Source organism: Talpa occidentalis, unplaced genomic scaffold (genome assembly GCF_014898055.3).
Source record: "Talpa occidentalis isolate TD23 unplaced genomic scaffold, MPIMG_talOcc4v2.1 talOcc4.2, whole genome shotgun sequence".
In the NCBI taxonomy this organism is placed as follows: domain Eukaryota; kingdom Metazoa; phylum Chordata; class Mammalia; order Eulipotyphla; family Talpidae; genus Talpa; species Talpa occidentalis.
In genome coordinates, this window is record NW_023602073.1 from 75,146,305 (window position 1) to 75,164,713 (window position 18,409).

General features: G+C 34.0%; 1 protein-coding gene across 1 annotated transcript in view; it reads right to left on the reverse strand.

Moving 5' to 3' along the window:
* COL21A1 (collagen type XXI alpha 1 chain) overlaps window positions 1-18,409 on the reverse strand; it is a 147,876-nt gene that overhangs the window by 81,428 nt on the left and 48,039 nt on the right. Inside the window, exons 2-6 of the mRNA XM_054698891.1 lie at window positions 8,495-8,619; window positions 4,708-5,259; window positions 3,105-3,273; window positions 2,802-3,018; window positions 608-781 (exon numbers count right to left, since the gene is read on the reverse strand). Of these exons, the coding sequence (XP_054554866.1) occupies window positions 608-781; window positions 2,802-3,018; window positions 3,105-3,273; window positions 4,708-5,259; window positions 8,495-8,582 (1,200 nt within the window). The 5' untranslated portion in view covers window positions 8,583-8,619. The remainder of the gene's footprint in view (window positions 1-607; window positions 782-2,801; window positions 3,019-3,104; window positions 3,274-4,707; window positions 5,260-8,494; window positions 8,620-18,409) is intronic.

Sequence of the window (18,409 nt, forward strand, 5' to 3'; positions counted from 1 at the left end):
AAAACTCTATTACATTCCTGATTGTATAGGGTGGGTGCAAAAAAGCCATGTTTAGTTTCAGAGATTTAGTTGCTGGAATGATTGCTGTGTGATGAGTGAGGCCCAGCATCTGTTACTATTTATTTACCACAATTTGACATGTGCTATTAACATATAGTGACTACATATGTAATCATACAATTCAATGTCACAGTCTTTGCTTTAATAGAAACAAAAAAGGAAAAACATACTTTTCAAATACAGGCTTTTCAAGAACTAATCATCTCTTACATACACACTTCTCAAACTATACATATATTCAACAGTTTAAAGAGATAACAAAAATATCATATTTCTTATGAGGAACCGCAGTGAGTTAATCTGATTTTATCCTTACAGCTGTTAAGAATCCTTTATAACTTCCTACTCTGAAACTAATCACATTTTTTATCTATATGTATCACTTAATTTAACCTCAACTTTATTAATGAAGTTAATGTATTCTTATTAAGTATCTTAAAGGAAAACACAGCTAAGTAAGTACAGCCAAAATAAGTAAATACTATTACAAAGGACAACAAAACCTCCATTTTATAGAATGCAAAAAAGCAAATCATTATTTATCTACCTGAACAGTTTCTTCTTTCCCGGAGTATTTTCCAATTTGTGTTTGCCCACTGATAAAGATCCCTAAAACTGGATGTAAGGGCTTGTTTTCAATTTGTTGATCATCAATATATAGTGTAACATCCTCTTCTGTTACTAAAAGACGAATTTGATGCCAGTTTTCATCAAATAGTGTCTATAGAAAGTATGAAAGAATCACAAATTTAATTTCTAATAATCTTATTTCTTTGTTCCATTCCTTTGCCAGCAACCATTGCTAAGAAAATTCACACTATACAGACTGGTTGTTTTATAATATAATTTACCTCACCCAGGAAGGACCTCAAATGCTACCCATCAGTGCATTAATACCCACTTTAGTTTCCATTCAATATCCACCAGTAGTTGTGTTAAATAATTTATCATAACAACTCCCTGAAAGTCATAAATAAATTTCTAATCTCTGAATCCAAATGGCCTCCCATTCCTCATCTATTTGCAACTTTGGACCTGCAACTAGTCCATCCTTCTTGATATTCTTACTCAGTTTCCATGATTCAAACAATCTTCAAAATCATCATTTATTTTCTTCCATAGCTTCTCCTTCTATAATTCTTTGCCCTCCCTCAGTCAAGGGCATTCCTCAGAAATCTGTGCATGACTTCTTTCATTCTGCCCTTTTATTATACCACCAATATCTACAGGTCAAAAATTACTTCTATGAAACAATTTCCATAGCTACATCAACTACTTGGACCTTTTGCCTAGATATAGTACCTAATTTTCTAACACTGGCTAAAATAACTTTGGCAGGATGACTCACAATCAGCCTGGCATAATATGTGATAAAATGAACTTGAACTATAACCCAAAATTTCTTTCTCTCCTATTTCCCTTGAATAATAGTATCCTAAGTTCCTAAACCATAGTAAGTTTCATTAACTCCTACCTTTCTCTCAGTTGCAATAACATCTATATTTAAAGTTCTATTAAACATCTCTTAAAAATGATCCATTTCCATTCTCATTGCCATAATTAGGGATCATGAATATCTTGAAAAAATTCAAGTAATTTTCAGACATATCTACAACTCCTCCTTCTCTGAGAGTGCCTTCATAATGCCACTAATCTATCTCATTAAACTTTTGTCAGAGAGGATGCATCATCTCATTAATTTCTGTATTCATATTACCTAGCACAAACTCCACAATCTAGGTGAAAGTATTATTACTATTGTTTTTGAAAGGAAAAAAAAAGGGGGGGGGGGCGCAAGCACAATTTTGACCATGACAAGTCTATGATGAAGACATTTTGATGGAATCCTGTCATCTACTAGATGAAGTCCAAATCTCCTTGCAAAGGTTTCTAGGTTCCACAAATTGAGCTCATACTTATTCATTCATCAATCTATGCTCCAGAGGATACCACTTTTCATTCCCTAAACAAAAACCTTGTATTTTGTTATGTATGACTGCTTAATACAGAACCCCTGACTTAATAAAGTTGTATCCCTCTCCATCAAAATCCCATACTTTCTTCAAAATCCAATTCAAAAACCATCTCATTTTGAAGAACTCCCTATAGCTTTTACTACAATCCATTTTTCTCTCCATACTCCACCAACACATTGTACCTCTGCTAGATACCAGAAATCTTGACTCCCTCATCTTAAACAATAAGTTCATGAAAGACAAGAAACAAACCTTATTTATTTACCATTTCATACAGAATCTAGCATATTGTCTTTAATTATAACAGAAAATAAATTATTTTTCACGTAATCACCTTACCAAATAAAGACATTACATAAATGCATAATTTCATATGGATGAGATTTAAATTCATTTTCTGACATTTGGATGAGATTTAAATTCATTTTCTGACATTTCCACTTACTAGCTATAATACTTCGAGGGGATATTAATACTTGAACTTTTTTGGTGGTGTTGTTCTTGAAATGAGAGCAGTATCTTCTTTTTGTGGATGATTATAATTAAATCTACCTGGCACCTAAGAGCAGGCACTAAAAAGATGTTTAATTCCCCCATACCTTAATGTCATATTTCCTTCCTTTGTTGCTTTTGTTCAATAACGCACCATTAAAAGATGAAGTCAATATCCTCTTAGTCATATTAAAACTGTGGCTCTCTTTCGCCAACATACACAAGAAGAGGTGTTTCCCAAAGAATACAATGATCATACCCAGGCATTTGTACCTTAACTTGTGGGTCAGCAAAAGTGACAATTTGTGAGCCATTCATTACACTGGTTGTTGTAAATAGTAAAGTTTTTTCCACACCATTCAAGGTAACTGCTATTTGTGGTCTTCCATCAATGGTTAAAATTCTCCATAAATCCCAAATTTTTTTGACCTTAAATCTTTGAGTGGAGACAAATACATATGAAGGAGGAAGTCCTTCTGGGAAAACATTGCTAGGAAAAGAAGAACATTTGTAAGCTTAAAGTATTGTCAACACATTTTAGACGTAAAACTTCATGTAGCAACATAAAATGTTTACCTTGTGAATTCTGATAAATCAACTGCTGATGTTACTTCATATCCTTTTATTTTTGTTGGTGAAAGCTGGATTCTTTTCCTAACCTTTTTCTTAACCCCCAAGCCTAAAAGAATATCAAATCCCTTTTCATCCCGAGCTGCCACTGGAATTCTTGTTGGACAGACAGATTCTACAAAGGAAACACAAAAGCAGTAAAAGTCAATAAATCATTATTTACTTCAACAAGGAATGAAAAACCAAGGGGTAAATATTCATGAACATAAGAATGACAAAATCTATGTATGTACACAAATGAAAATACATTTTCCAAGAAAATATGTGAGAGTGTTTCTGGCATCTGAGTGTCAAGTCTCAATGTCTGTTTTTCCCCTAAGAGGTGATTAAAAAGTAAAGCAAATATATAAGAGGAGCATTTGTAAATGGATTGTTTTAAGGGCAGCACTAGTATGAGGTTTATAATTCCCTATTTTGAATATGAGCCTACCCAACATCTAGAAGATAGATGAACACTGGCATAGGATTTATTATCCTAAAGCAGTATTTGCTGCTAATTCATCACATGATCTTAAGTAACTTTAGATGAAAACTAAGATTCCTTTCATGCATTTCCAGCATTTGAAGTGTAAAATATATATATTGTTCTTGATATTCTTGCCTGTTTTAGCAGTTTATATTTTCTACAGTTCAAATATCCTTGATTCTATCATTTTGGAAAACCTAACCTGGGTCTTTTCTGTTAATGGAAATTCTTCAAATGCCTATATTGTATCACCTATGACTAATTATGTTATATATAATATTTATAAACAAGTAAAGACTATTCCCTAACAATCATTAAGATTTGCATTATACAGCCAATATGCAAAAACATTATTTGTTTTTCATTTCTCTAAGAAACTAGTGTCTCAAATTACATGAAAAATTTTTATAGGGTTGAAATCCTATTAAGTTGTTATACTATAGAAATATTGCAATTTTCAGATTTTTCCAAGGTCTTTCACGTAATTTTCACATTGAGAAACACAGCTTATATTTTACAGAGCAATTAACAGAATAAATAAGGGCAAATTCTACCAAACTTATTTTAAGATAATCACCCTCTTATATAACATGATGGAAATGTAAAGGTATCACACTTGTAATTTAATAAAAAGTACAGCCATACTTGTACCATAGTAGAAATGGAATTAAATTTTAATATGAATAAATTGTATGTTTTGCTAGAAAGAGGTATTTTTCTCTTCAGTCCCTAAGATTTTGGGTTTTGAACTAAAACAGTAAAAACTCATCAACAATAGTATATGATCATATGTTACATATATTTTCATTCTTACAACTTTTATTTTCTACTATGCCCACAGTAAGTATTTTGTAATTTAAGGAGAGAAAAAACAACAGACATAACAAAATTATTATTTTCCAATTATAGGTTTCATAAGAAAGTGATTTTTAAAAAAAATATATGCACTAATTATAATATAAAATTTTCTTCAATTATTATATTATAAATAACTTGCATTAAATATATTTATACCAGTGTAAAGGAATTGTTATCCTAAAATGTAAGAAAGTCCAATTGTTTCCAAATTATATTAAGGCTTACCTTCACAAAGCTTCTGCTTCATCACTTCCCTTATTTTGGATATTGTAATATAGTCTTCCACATAAAACACATAAGTAGATGAAGGCTTGTTGGCAATAGCTTTAAGCTCTGCTTCTTCTGTTTCTGCGCCAACACCAATAGCAAATAATGTTATTTTATTGTCTCTTGCGGCTTCTGCTGCATCCTTGACTTCATCTTGAGATTTACCATCTGTTAGTACTACTGCTATCTTAGTCAGAAATCGCGAGGACTTGGCAAAGAGGTTATCAAGTGCAAATTGGATGGCCTTTCCAGTTCTGGTGTTTCCTCCTAAGTAGTTAATGGATTCCATGGCTGTCAGCAAACTCTCTCCAGAATCATGACTTCCAAGGGGAATCTCGAGTATAGGGTAGTCACTATACTGGACCACTCCAACTTGAATAAACTTGGGTCCTATGTCAAAGTTTTTTGTGATATTAACAAGCCACTTTTTCACTATTTCAAAGTTTTCTGGACCAACACTGTAAGAGCCATCTAAGATGAAAACTAAGTCTGTTGGAGCAGTACGACAACCTGGGTAAAAAAGAAAGCATCAAAGCACATGTGTTATATACAAAGCAAAAGGTTTTCAACGCATGGTCTTTTCAAATTAACTGGATGGACGAAATCCTTTCACAATATACACATGCATCAAATCATCACAGTATATATTTTAAATATTTTACAATTTGATGTGCCAATTGTACTTCAATAAAGCTGAAACTAAAAAAAGACAACAGTAACCATTTCACAACAGGTTTGCAAGGATTATATAAGACATGCTGTCTTGCTCATTAACAATTCTTCATAAATAAGGGCTTTGTTTTTGCTGATATTTCTCTTTTTTTTAAAAAGATTTATTTATTTTTGCATACAAAACCTGGGGTACAGGCCATAGATGCAGGCGGTGAGAGGATTCACCAGAGACAGAGTGGGGAACAGAACAAGCAGACTGACTGAAATACACTGCTGAGGGGAGCAGTGGGTGAGTCAGGAGAGGTCTTCCTCGCCACGTGGGTTGCTCCCTGGTGGGCGGGGGAGCAAACTCATGCTGCAGAGGCTGCAGATTGCTTCATAGTGTGGTGCTTAACCAGTTGCACCACCAGGGAGGCCCCTGATATTTTTCTTTTTTTTAATCATTTAAGGATCAGTGGTTCATCTTTAAAACAGGAAATAACAAATGCAGGCTGTATAGGAATATGGTATCCAAATATCTCTTTGTAGCTGCAATATTACCATTAAGTAACATTTTATTTTATTTCTCCATTGAATAAATGAAAACACAAAAATAAATAAATGCACAATTTTCAATTATACACTAATATCATTGTTTTAACTTATCAAGGGAAAAGACTATCTTCTAGTGCAAGGTCTACCTAGACAAGTTCTATCTGCAGAAAGAAAAAGAAAACAATCTTAACTCTCTTTTCTGTAGTATTAGCAACTCTCTAACCCTATTTTACTCTTTCATTGTCTATGTTGAATAAGCTAACGTGTGCCTGATGCCATACTATGTACTAGTTTCTAAGATGCATGAGATATTTCAAAAAGCTCAGTGCCTAGTGAGACATATGACTCTCTGGTTAGAGAAAATACAAAGTATTATGAGAACATTTAAAACTCAAATGTGGAAAGTCAGGGAAGGTTTTGTTGGAAAACCGTCAGGCAATCTGAAATCTGAGAGGAAAGGTTTAGCCAAATGAAGAGGAGGATATTTTCATCATACAGAAGAGCCAAGTCAAAAGTTCAAAGATGAGAGACTGACACAGACCAAATAACAAACTGGTTTGGGTACTTTCCAAAAGTTTGAAATGACAAACTGATCCACAGCAGGAAGAGATCCACCTGCCTTCTTCTTCTTTAAGTTCAGCAGTCAAAGCAGTAAGATTACTATTGTTTAAGACCCACATCTCCCTGGAGATAAGTTGGAAGACTATGAGATGAAGCAAGGTAATATTATAATAAATTTAGGTCTAATGTTTTTATTCATATTAAAGTTCTCCTTAAGTAGCGATCAGGTGCCCACTTTGAAATTATAATTAGTTATGATTTATTTCCTGTACATGTTGCAAATAATATATAATAATTATAAGGGATGGTACTGCAAAAGGGTTTAGTGACAATATTACCATTCTTTTGCATCTCCATAACAGTAAATCCATTTTTCCCTCACTCGCTTCCCTTCCCTTCTTCATTCCCTCCTTTCCTTCAATTCTTTTCCTCATCTTTACCTTCTTATAAAACTGGGATAATGACAAGGTTCACATGAAAAGGTCTCAATTTTTGAGTGATTTCAACTCACTCATTAGAGTGATGAGCAAAAGTGAACACTACTGTCATGTGAACAAGTATAAAACTCAAGAAGTTACCCAAAACAAGAATTTGTCTCAAAACTGTAACAATAATTATGGCATTACTTCTAAAGTGTCATCGAGCATAGAGCAGGTGGTGGTAAAATCCAAAAGGGTGAGAGACACTGTTCCAACAACCATGCCATGGTGACAGGGCCAGGGTTCAGGGCAGGGACAGGAGAATGGAATTATGCCCAGAGGTAGATTTTCTAACTCAAGGGAATAGAGTTATTTTATTATTTTTGGAAACTAGGCTGAGATATGCTTTTATTGGGGTTTTGTGGGAAGAAGAAAGGACATGAAAGTTATATTTGAAGAACTTTGAAATGTTGTCCTTCCTAAATGCTATGAGACTCAGTATTGTCTGAACCTGCTCATGTTTGTATGCCACTTAATTCAGTGGTTATAAATTCTCACAAGGTTATTCTTGGCTCTTCCAACCCCTTTCCAGAGCCATTGCTCATATATTTCATAACTGCAAGGTTAGCCAAGAGCATGGATACAAAAGCAAGTACTGCCATTTATAAACCCCAGACAAAATACCACTCCAAGGGACTTCCTCCTTAGTGAGATGAATTACTGGTGTCATGCAGAAGGAATGTATTGATGATCAAAAGAATAGTTTAAATACTAGCTCCAGCTTTAACCAGCTATATGACACTAACCAGCTATAAGCCCCTAAATTTTGTGAATCTCTTGCCAATGACAAAATCAGAAAGGTGCTTAGGTAGATGAAACTAAAGAAGTGTGCAAATTTTAAATAAATTTAATAAATTTTATGCTGGTTAAATCAAGTTTTCAAACCAAATGACTATTTTTATAGAAACCATATTTAATTTATATTAAGATATTTGCCTTTGTTAGTTATAAATATGGAGATAAGCAAACATTTTAAAAAGCAGTATATCTGTAAAGGATGGCCTTGGTAGCAGAACTACATTTAACCCTGCTCTCATTCTCCAGTGCCAACTTTCTACAGGCAATCTGAATTAATGTCACCATTTACCTATTGAGAAATGTCACTGTGCCAAGCCATATTTATACATCATCTCATTTACATGGGTTATCTAATTATCTCTATGAGATAACCAAATGTGATAGCCTTGAAAACCATTCTATGAGGCAGATGCTTCCTTTCTCTTCATATCAGGAACTTCATAAATGGTTGAACATGGATTTTATACCAGATGATTTATTCCAAAATCTGGTGAGCTAACAGAATAAACAATTACCATGGCATTTTCTCCCAATATCTCGATTGAAGTTTTTCCTCTGTTAGTTCATAATATAACCATTTATTTAGGGAAGTACAGCACCAAAGACAGTAAGATCCTTATGGCCACTGCTTGTACTCCCCTAAATTGATTTCCACAAACAATTTGTAGACAGCAAAAATGGACAGTTCTGATAGTTCTTACTTGATCTTATTTCCCCATCTTCGGCTAATACAGAATGCTGAAGCAGCAGGACCAAAACGATCCAAAGAAATATAATATGGTGAGCCATGCTTTGTTTTTGTTCTAATATGTTGGTTTCAGGATTTCTAAAAGAAAAAAGAAAAAAGTAAACTTAACTATATTTTAAAAATAAAGACAAACACCAAGGCATTATAAATTTAATTTTTAACTATTACCCAATAGTGTACCATCAAATTTGACAATCCTTAGAATTAATTTAGCTATCTCTTAAATAGCCAAATTTTAAGAGCCAGCAAATATGTGGCATAAAGGGAAACCAAACTAAGGGTTAGATATACAAGTTTCAAAAGTAACCCTTGAGCACTGACTACAGAATGTAAGTATCCAGGTGGGGTGAGCATGAAGGGGAGAGGCAAGAACAAAGAAAAAGAAGCACAACCAACTATGGTGAGGACTATGGGTGATTTGGTACTGGGTGTACTACAATGGTGATACTTGATGGGGAAGATCCTAATGTTACCTGAATTAAAATAATTTAAATTTTGAAGATGACTCTGGATAATCTTGTATTATTTTCCTGAAAAAAGTATAACTTTTCTCAACTATTGAACTTTGCTCAAAATATTTACTAGAATTCCTCCTTTTAGCGTCCCTTTTGAGTCTTATCAAATTATTTTTAATAATGAGTTAGCAAATCTTGTAAATATGGATTTATGTTTAAGAAATACTGAGTAGCAGGTGAAAATGTTTATATAACAAAAGCAAGTTATAGGATTTAATTTTTCAATAATGTGTAACTATAAATACTAAGATCTATTTTATTTGATACATAAACATTCAAGTCATTGGACATTAATGTGTTTTAAATTAACCGTAGATCTTCACTTCTGGTTAGTATGTGGTAAATTGTAAGAAGCCATCACTCCCAAGAATGAAAACATGTCGTATAAACCACAAAACCAAAGCCTTTTTTCAAACCCAGTAGAGAAGAGAGATTTTAAAGGAGTATTAACTCCTCATATCTTATAAAGGATTAAAGATAGAAGAGGTTCAAGGTTGTTTTTATTCCTAGCAGAAATTAAGCATTGCTCAGAAGAAATAGATACAAGAAACCATAGCATTTATGTAAGAAAGCAATTACCATAACATGCCTTAACATCCAAGAAACCAATTAAAGCTGATGTGACAAATTAGAATGCTGAGGGGTTCTAGCTAAAGAGTGAATAAGACCCCCACTCAGCAACACTTCCCCACCAGCCTTAACTGAGCCCATGGAGTAAATATACAGAGAAAATTGAGAAAAGTGTGTAACAGCCTAGAGAGACATCTCCCTCCCCTTCCCTGTTCAAGTCTGCAGGAATTCCTCAAATACAAAGAAGTGGCTTGCTGGAAGCTTGAGGAGAAGCAAAAATACTGAGAGAAGTGTCTCCAAACACTCCAGTCCTTCACAATAATGGAGCAAGAAATAGCAAAAAGCAGAAAGAAAAAAAGAAGAAGAGAGGAAAATAGAACTGGGAAATACAAAAACCTGGAAGATATATCCTAACATATAAGAAGAAAACAAACTTTAAATAAGAGAAAAGCACTCAATATAAGCACATGCAGCAATGATCTAAATAACTGAAACATCAAATAGGGCCTACAAAATGTCTATGATCAATATGTTAAAAGATATCTTGAATAAGATGGAAAATGATGTATAAAAATATTGGCAACTTCTGAAAAGAGAGGAAAAAGCTATTTTAAAAAATACAAACTGTAATGCATGTAATAAGAACTATATCAGAAAAGATGTCACGCAGGGCCTCCCTGGTGGCACAGGGGTTAAGTCTCAGTGCTATCAAGCTATCAACAGCCACAGCTGCAAGAGTTCCATCCCCAGACAGGGAGCTAACCCACATGGTGCAGCAGACCTCTCTTGTCTTGCCCCGCTGCTCCCCTTAGCAATGTATTTCAGTAGATCTAACTATTCTGCTCCCTACTCTGTCTCTGGTGAATCCTCTCACTCACACATAGACACAGACAGACATACACATATACCCCCGCACCTATAGCCTATACTTCAGTTCTTATATGCACAAATAAATAAAATAAATCTTAAAAAAAAAAAAGATTTCATGCAGTGGGTTTACCTTTATACATAAGAGGAAAAGATCAATAAATGTGACGACAAATCAATAGAAACAAAGCAAAACGTGTGAAATCTATGTGACAATATCAAATGATCTTGATTCCACATAAAAGTAGTTAAATTTTCAAGTAGAAAAAATGAAAGAAAAATATTTACCGAGAAAATGAGCATATTTTTACAAGCAGAAAAATCCCCCCTTGTTCAACAAGTCCCAAGCATGATAAAAAGCATCATACTCAATCAGTTGAAAATCAATATAAACTAGGCAAAGAAAAAGGACATATTAAACTAGGCAGAGAAAAAGGACATATTACATAGAGAAAGGCAACAAAAAAGAATTATTATGAAATTTATAATAATAAAATGGGAAACACACCAGGATATAAAAACCTTAAATGTGTAAACATCAAAAAATAAAGGTTAAGAATACACAAAGCAAAAAATAAAAAATAGGCGAATTATCATTATAATGTGAAATTTTAATATCCAATTTTCAGTAATTATTGAATTAGACATAAAATCTAATAATGGTAACAAAAGGTTTAAAAAACACTACCAACCAGCTTTGCCTCGTTGACCTTTACAGACATTCCACCTACTAATAGCAGAAGATATATTCTTTTGTAATACATTTTGAATAGTCACCAAAGCAGACCACATACTGAAGGGGGAAAATAAGCCTCAAATTCCAAAGAAATGAAATTACACAGATTATGTTTTTAACCTATTTGACATTCATTTAGAAAAAAGAAAGAAGAAATTTCCAAAATACTTGGAAATTAAACAACATACTTCTAAATAATCCAGTTTAAAAAAAAAAAAAAGAAATCAGAGGGGAAATTTTAAAGTATTTTAAAATATTTCAAACTGATCAACAATATTTTTAAAAAATAAAAATTTTATAATGCAGTTATATTAGTGAATAGGAAGCTCTGTTTAAAAAGCATATATTAGGGGGCCTCCCCTGGTGGCGCAGCGGTTGAGTGCTGGGCTGAGAAGCTGCCTGCAGCCTCTGCAGCACCAGTTCAATCCCTGGCCACCAGGCGAGGGTCCCACATGGCGTGACAGACCTCTCCTGCCATGCCCGCTACTCCCCTCAGCAGTGTATTTCATCAGTCTGCCTGATCTGTTCCCCACTCTGTCTCTAGTGAATCCTCTCACCCTCCCGTGCATCTGGCCTGTACCCCGGTTCTCGTATAAATAAATAAATCTTTTTTAAAAATAAATAAATATAATTACAAATTATTCAGTCAATAAATGGGCAGAGGACCTGAATAGAGACTTCTCCAAAGAAGGCACAAAGTTGACCAATAGGCACATGAAAAGATAACTTCTCATCTCTTATTACTAGAGAAATGTAAACCTCACACCTATGAGAACGGTTATTTGCCAAAAGAAAAGAAAGAATGAATGTTGAAGAGGATGTGGAGACAAGAGAATACTTATACACAGCTGCTGGGAATTTAAATTGGTGCAGCTATTATGGAAATCAGGATAGATATTCCGCAAAAAGTTAAAAATAGAAATTCGGTATGATCTAGTTCTTTCACTTTTGGATATTTATCTAGAAATTATAAAAACATTAATTCAAAGATATAGATGCACCCCCATGTTTATTGTAGCACTATTTACAGTGTACAAAACAAGACAAAGGAAGTGCCCATCAATTAATGTATGGGTGAAGAATATGTATTCTATACCATGGTATACCATTTAGGGATTAAAAAAAAAAAAAAGATGAAATCTTACCAAGTTTAAACAACATGAATGGACCTAGAGGGTATTGTGTTCAGTGAAATAAGCCAGACAAAGACAAACACTGTATGATTTCATTCATGCATGGTATACAGAGAGAACAGATAAACTAAACAGAACAAAAATAAAATTTTGTACTACAGAAAATACATGTTGATATTAAGAATAAAATACTTCTTGTATTATTATTATTAAGAATAAAATACTTCTTGTATTATTAAGAATAAAATACTTCTTGTAAGTCAGAAAGAAAAAGAAAAATACTGGATGGTCTCACTCATAGCAGGAATTTAGAAAACCTAAATAAGGGTTTTATTAATTAATACAAAGTAAAAATCAAAATCAACAAGCAACTATAAACCAGAGACACACTACAGGGGGTTAGGTGGGGAGAGGAAGAAATAGGATCAAAATAATGGGGGGGTGCAATTGTATGGGGAATATAACCAAAATGAAATGCATACATTGTGCAAAAATGAAAAATGATGTAAGAATTATATAAAATAAAATATTAAAAAAAAGACCTACAATTAAAAAAAAAAAGAATAAAAAAATCTTTAAATTGTCATACATCAGGGCCTCCCTGGTGGCGCAAGGGGTTAAGACGCAACCTATGAAGCTATCTGCAACCACTGCAGCACGAGTTCAAGCCCCGGCCTGCCAGGGAGCAACCCAATGGTGCAGCAGACCTCTCCTGTCTCAGCTGCTGCTCCCCTCAGCAATGTACTTCAGTCAATCCACCTGATCTGTTCCCTACTCTGTCTCTGGTGAATCCTCTCACGCCCACACCCTCTGGCCTGTACCCCAGTTCTTGTATGCATAAATAAATCTTTTTTTAAAAAATTGTCATACATCAAATACATTTTCAAAACTGCTAGAAATCAATAATAAAAATGAAAACAATCCAATTTTTAATAGGTAAGTCTCAAGCAGACACATTACGAGAGAATACATAGAAATGTCCGGTAAGCTTATGAAATGGTACTCACCATTAGTCATCAGAGAAATGTAAACTGATACCACACAATAAGATATCACTTCACATCCATTAAAATTGGTGTGACATTAAGAAGACTGACAATGTCAAATGTTTAACATGGCTAATTACAGAAATCAGAATTCATACATTGTTGGTGAAAGTGAAAAATGTAATCACTTCGGAAACTGTTAGATTCACTTTGTTATAAAGTTAAACTATGACCAGCAATTGTCCTACTTATATAACTTAGAACAATGAATGCATGGGCCAATAAAGACTTTAACTATGTCTATAGAAGTTTTATTCATAATAGTCCCAAAGTAAAGACAATTCAAATATTAACAAGAAAATGATAAATTGTGTATTATATTTACAAAATGAAATATCTCATAGCAACAAAATAATACTAAACTGTTGCTATACCCAACATGAATAAATTTTAAATATATTCTATTAAAGAAGCCAAACACAAAAGGTTCTATCTGGATTCAACACAATTCCAGATATATAAAGTCCAAAACAGGCAAACCTAACCTATGGTGCTAAATCGGAAAACATTTGCCTTTCATGGGAGAAGATAACTGGAAAGTAACACAAATAAACCTGCTGGATGGTAGAAATACTTACATTTGGGTATGTAAATTTGTCTAAGGCCATTAAACTGAATGACCGACAACTATGTAAGTTGTCACATATATTGAAACTCAGCAAGAAATGCTCCAATAATATCACTGTTGTTTCTCAAATGCAGCTGGTCCTTCTAAACAAAGAGCCATAAAAGCCAAAAAATATCAGAGAAAGTCATATTTGGGTGAGTCATCACCAGGATGTGCTGTTTTATGGCAACAATGTGTACTAATAAATACTAACTTCATCTCCAAAAACGCCAAGATTAATTTATTTTGTCCTTCCACCAAAAAAAAAAAATTTTTTTTTAATTTTTTTTCTATGTAGTATCTAATTCATTCAGAATTCTTGGGCTAAATCTAATTGTCTAACTTTATTTTCTTCTAGATTGATAAACAGTAGAAGAAGTTACAAAAAGGGTATAAAGTTCATGTTACTGCTATGTTACTTAATCATTGAAACATAACTGGTATGTTAAAATGTTTATGGCTATCTCACCATACATACTCCTTTACTTTGTTTTGTTTTGTTTTTAAGATTTATTTTGTTTATACAAGAGTCGGGGTACAGGCCAGATGTGCAGGAAGGTGTGAGGAGTCACCACAGACAGAGTGGGGAACAGAACAGGCATATTGACTGAAATACACTGCTGAGGGGAGCAGCGGGTGAGACAGGAGAGGTCTGCTAGCCATGTGGGTTGCTCTGAGGCCAGCAGGGATCAAACTGGCACTGCAGAGGCTGCGGACAGCGTCACAGCGCTGCGCTCAACAGCCTGCACCACCAGGGAGGCCCACCATACATACTCTTATATACCACATATAAACACATATCAAGTGCTAGTATCTACTTCAATCTAGTTAAACATATAGATGGGGTGCTCATTAGACATAGGGATGTCCCAGTCCTATCCTAGCTTTAGATTGTAGGGCAAATGACCAAATACTTTTTAAAAACTTCTCATATGCTAATGTACATCAAATTTCTAGAACCTTGTATAAGGCGATGCAAAAAATGATAAGAATGGGGTTCTTATGGTAGAGAATTTAGCTATCCCAAATAGGAAAGCATAAAGAGAATTTCTTCATGCAGACATTTCTAAAGGTTTGCCACTGAGAGAGGCAAGGAACCTTTAACATCTTCATTTCTCAATTGTTATCATTGATACGAATCAACAAGAGCTCTTATTTACCTATCTGATATTCAGTGCTCAGCTAGTTTTGACACTAGGATTAATTTTCATAATAATATGACAGCTGAATTCTTTACTAGGGGTTTTTAAAATCCAACAGTTCTTTGAACATTGACCGCTCCCCCCCACACTTGCAAATTCAAAACAATCTTTTCTGTTTGCCAGTTACTACCTGCCATAAAATGCACATTTTGATTAAGTTGGTTCAGTTAATGACTTGAGATTTTTCATTTCTAACAAGCTCCCTGTTGATGTTGATACTGTTAGTGTTGAACCACAGGTCACAATTTGAATAACTGGCTTTAAAAGACACTCCAGTTTTTGGCTTTTATTTTGTTGCTTTATCCAGATACAAATATAATGCTGACATTTCTAAAATACCAGAAAGAGTATTGCTACTGTTAACGACCTGCGGCTTAGTGTCTGTGTCTTTCTGAAACAAATGCAGAGGACAGGGTGGGAGACAAGACTCTGATCCTAAGAATATGTACCAAGACATTTTAAAATCTATTTATCAATAGCTCACTAAAAATACAAACCTCCACTGCCGATAGTGCAAGCAATAGACCAAAGGCATGTAAAAGGGAGCAAAAAGGGAAACCAAAGTGGTCAAGCCATTAGATCTATTTTTAAGACATTCAGTGATATCACAGCTTCTCTACTTTCTCACTGAGATCCCATTTATAATTGCATCAAAAACAACAGAATACTTACAAATAACAAGAGAAGTAAAAGACCTTTACAATGAAAACCATTAAGATATTATTGAAAAAAAAAGAAGACATGAAGCATTGGAAAGATAGTCCTTGCTGATGGATTGAAAAAATTAACATTGTTAAAATAGCAATCTTGCTCAAAGCTATATATAAATCCAACACAATCCCAATCAAAGTTTAAATGGCATTCTTCAAAGAGATAGAGCAAATGTTGCTAGAATGTATATGGACCCATAAGTGAATGTGAATAGCTAAATCAATTCTGACTTAAAAAAAAAAAAAAAAGAACCACTCCCAGGCTTCAAATTATACTGTAAAGCTATCACAATCAAAACAGCACAGTATTGTAATAAAAATAAATACACAGATCAATGGAATAGGATTGTAAGGCCAGAAATAAACCCACACTTATATGGACAGTTTATCCACCACAAAGGAGTCAAAGAGCATACAATGGGGAAAGGGAATCTCTTTAATAAATAGTTCTGGGAAAACTGGACAGTCACATGCAGAAGAATGAACCTATGCCACCATCTGGCAAAATACACAAAAATCAACCAGAATAGATTCCAGACTTTGCTCTAAATCCTGAAACCATATAATTCATAGAAGAAAACAGGCAAAACACGGTACAAAATAGGCTTCAGGGACGTTTTAGCTTGGTTCTAACAGCAAGGGAAACAAAAACAAAATAAACAAATGGAACTACATTAAGTTGAGAAGCTTCTGCACAGTAAAAGAACTATTAATAAAATAAAAAGATACCCTACAGAATGGAAAAAAATTTTCACATCATACATCAGGCAAGGGACTAACATTCAAAATCTACAAAGAACTCATGCAACTCAACGAAAAGAAAATAAATAGCCAATCAAAAATTGAGCAGAAAATCGAAATAGACACCTCTCCAAAAAAGATATAGATATGGCCAAGTCATGTAAAAAAAATGCTCTTTGTCACTGAAAATGAGGGAAATGCAAATCAAAACCAAAATGAGATTCCAGCTCACCAACTTAAGAACCAGAAAAATCATTGGCATACATGGTATACCCTTGTACACTGTTGTTGTGAATGTTTTCCTATGGAAAACAGTATGGAAGTTTCTCAAAATATTGAAAGTATATGTACCATGCGACCCAGGATTTCCACTCATAGATTCTACCCAGTGTTATCTGAGATAACACTAATCATTTAATCATAGGAAAAGTTAGGAAAATAAGGTTTCTTTAGCTAACATGGCTTACCTGCCACATCTACTGTAATAGGCAGAGACCCAAAACTTAAACTAAGGTTCTGACTCCAGAACTCTTCCCAAAATATTCACTAAACAACAAATATACATTGAATGCCTGCCATAGGACAGACACTACTATAGGTGCTCGGAATTCAGAAGTGACCAAAATAGATAAACAATCTGCTTTTATGCAGTTTATGTTTCAGAGATTAAATAATTGGGCAAGACAATTTCAGATAACAGTAAATGCCATAAACAAGTGAAAACCGCACAATAGTTGCCCCTTATCCATGGGGACATGTTCTAATATCCCCACAAATGCCTGAAATAACAGATAGTACCAAACCCTACAAATACTATTTCCCATGCATATATACCTATGATAAAATTGAATTCATAAATTAGGCACAGTAAGTGATTAACAATAACTAATAATAACAGAATAATTATAATAATACTATGAGAAGTTGTGTGAATATGGTTAGTCTCTCAAAAATATTGTATGTTTTACTTTTAGACTATAGTTCATCACAGATCACTGAAACCATGGAAAGCCAAAGATAAGGGGAACTAGGATAATGCAAACTTGGGGCCCAAAAGAGGTGAGGGGAACCGTAAGATTTGGAAGTCAAGGAAGTTGTCTCTGAAATGGTGCCATTTGAGCTCACACTTGAGCGATATGCAGTAGCCACCCTTGTCCAGAACTGAGGTCAAACGTTTTCTTCCTAGGAAGTGAATTTGTCTTATTCTAGGTACAGAAGGAAGGTCTGCACAAGGGTGAGAGCAGGCAGAGAAATGGCAGGAGATAAAATGAAACTGCAAGCACCACGTGGAATATATTAAATTTAAAAATGTTTTTCCTAAATGCAAAGTGAATCTAATGGTGGTTTTTAAGTATGAGTCCATAATTTGGTTCTCATTAGTAGATCACTCCACTTTTAAAATCAACAAGCCCTGCGAGATTTAAGAATTGATTTTCATGGAAATCAAGTGAGAAATTAATCATTATCCTCTTTTACTCTTCATATTTCCCATTTCCTTACCTTATGTTATATGATCTTCCACTGTTGTTGTTATAATAGTTTACTGAAATCAAAATACTCGTGAGTAAATTTCTGGGAAGACAACAATAAAGGAAATTTCCTTGTCTCCTTGCAGTTAGTGTATCTTTCAGTGGGGCTTGGGAAAAGGCATGGAAATTGGTAAGAGGAATGTAACAAAAGTTTTCAAAATGAGAGACTATCAGGAAAGAAGCCATCTCAAAATGTGGTTGCTGTACTTGGC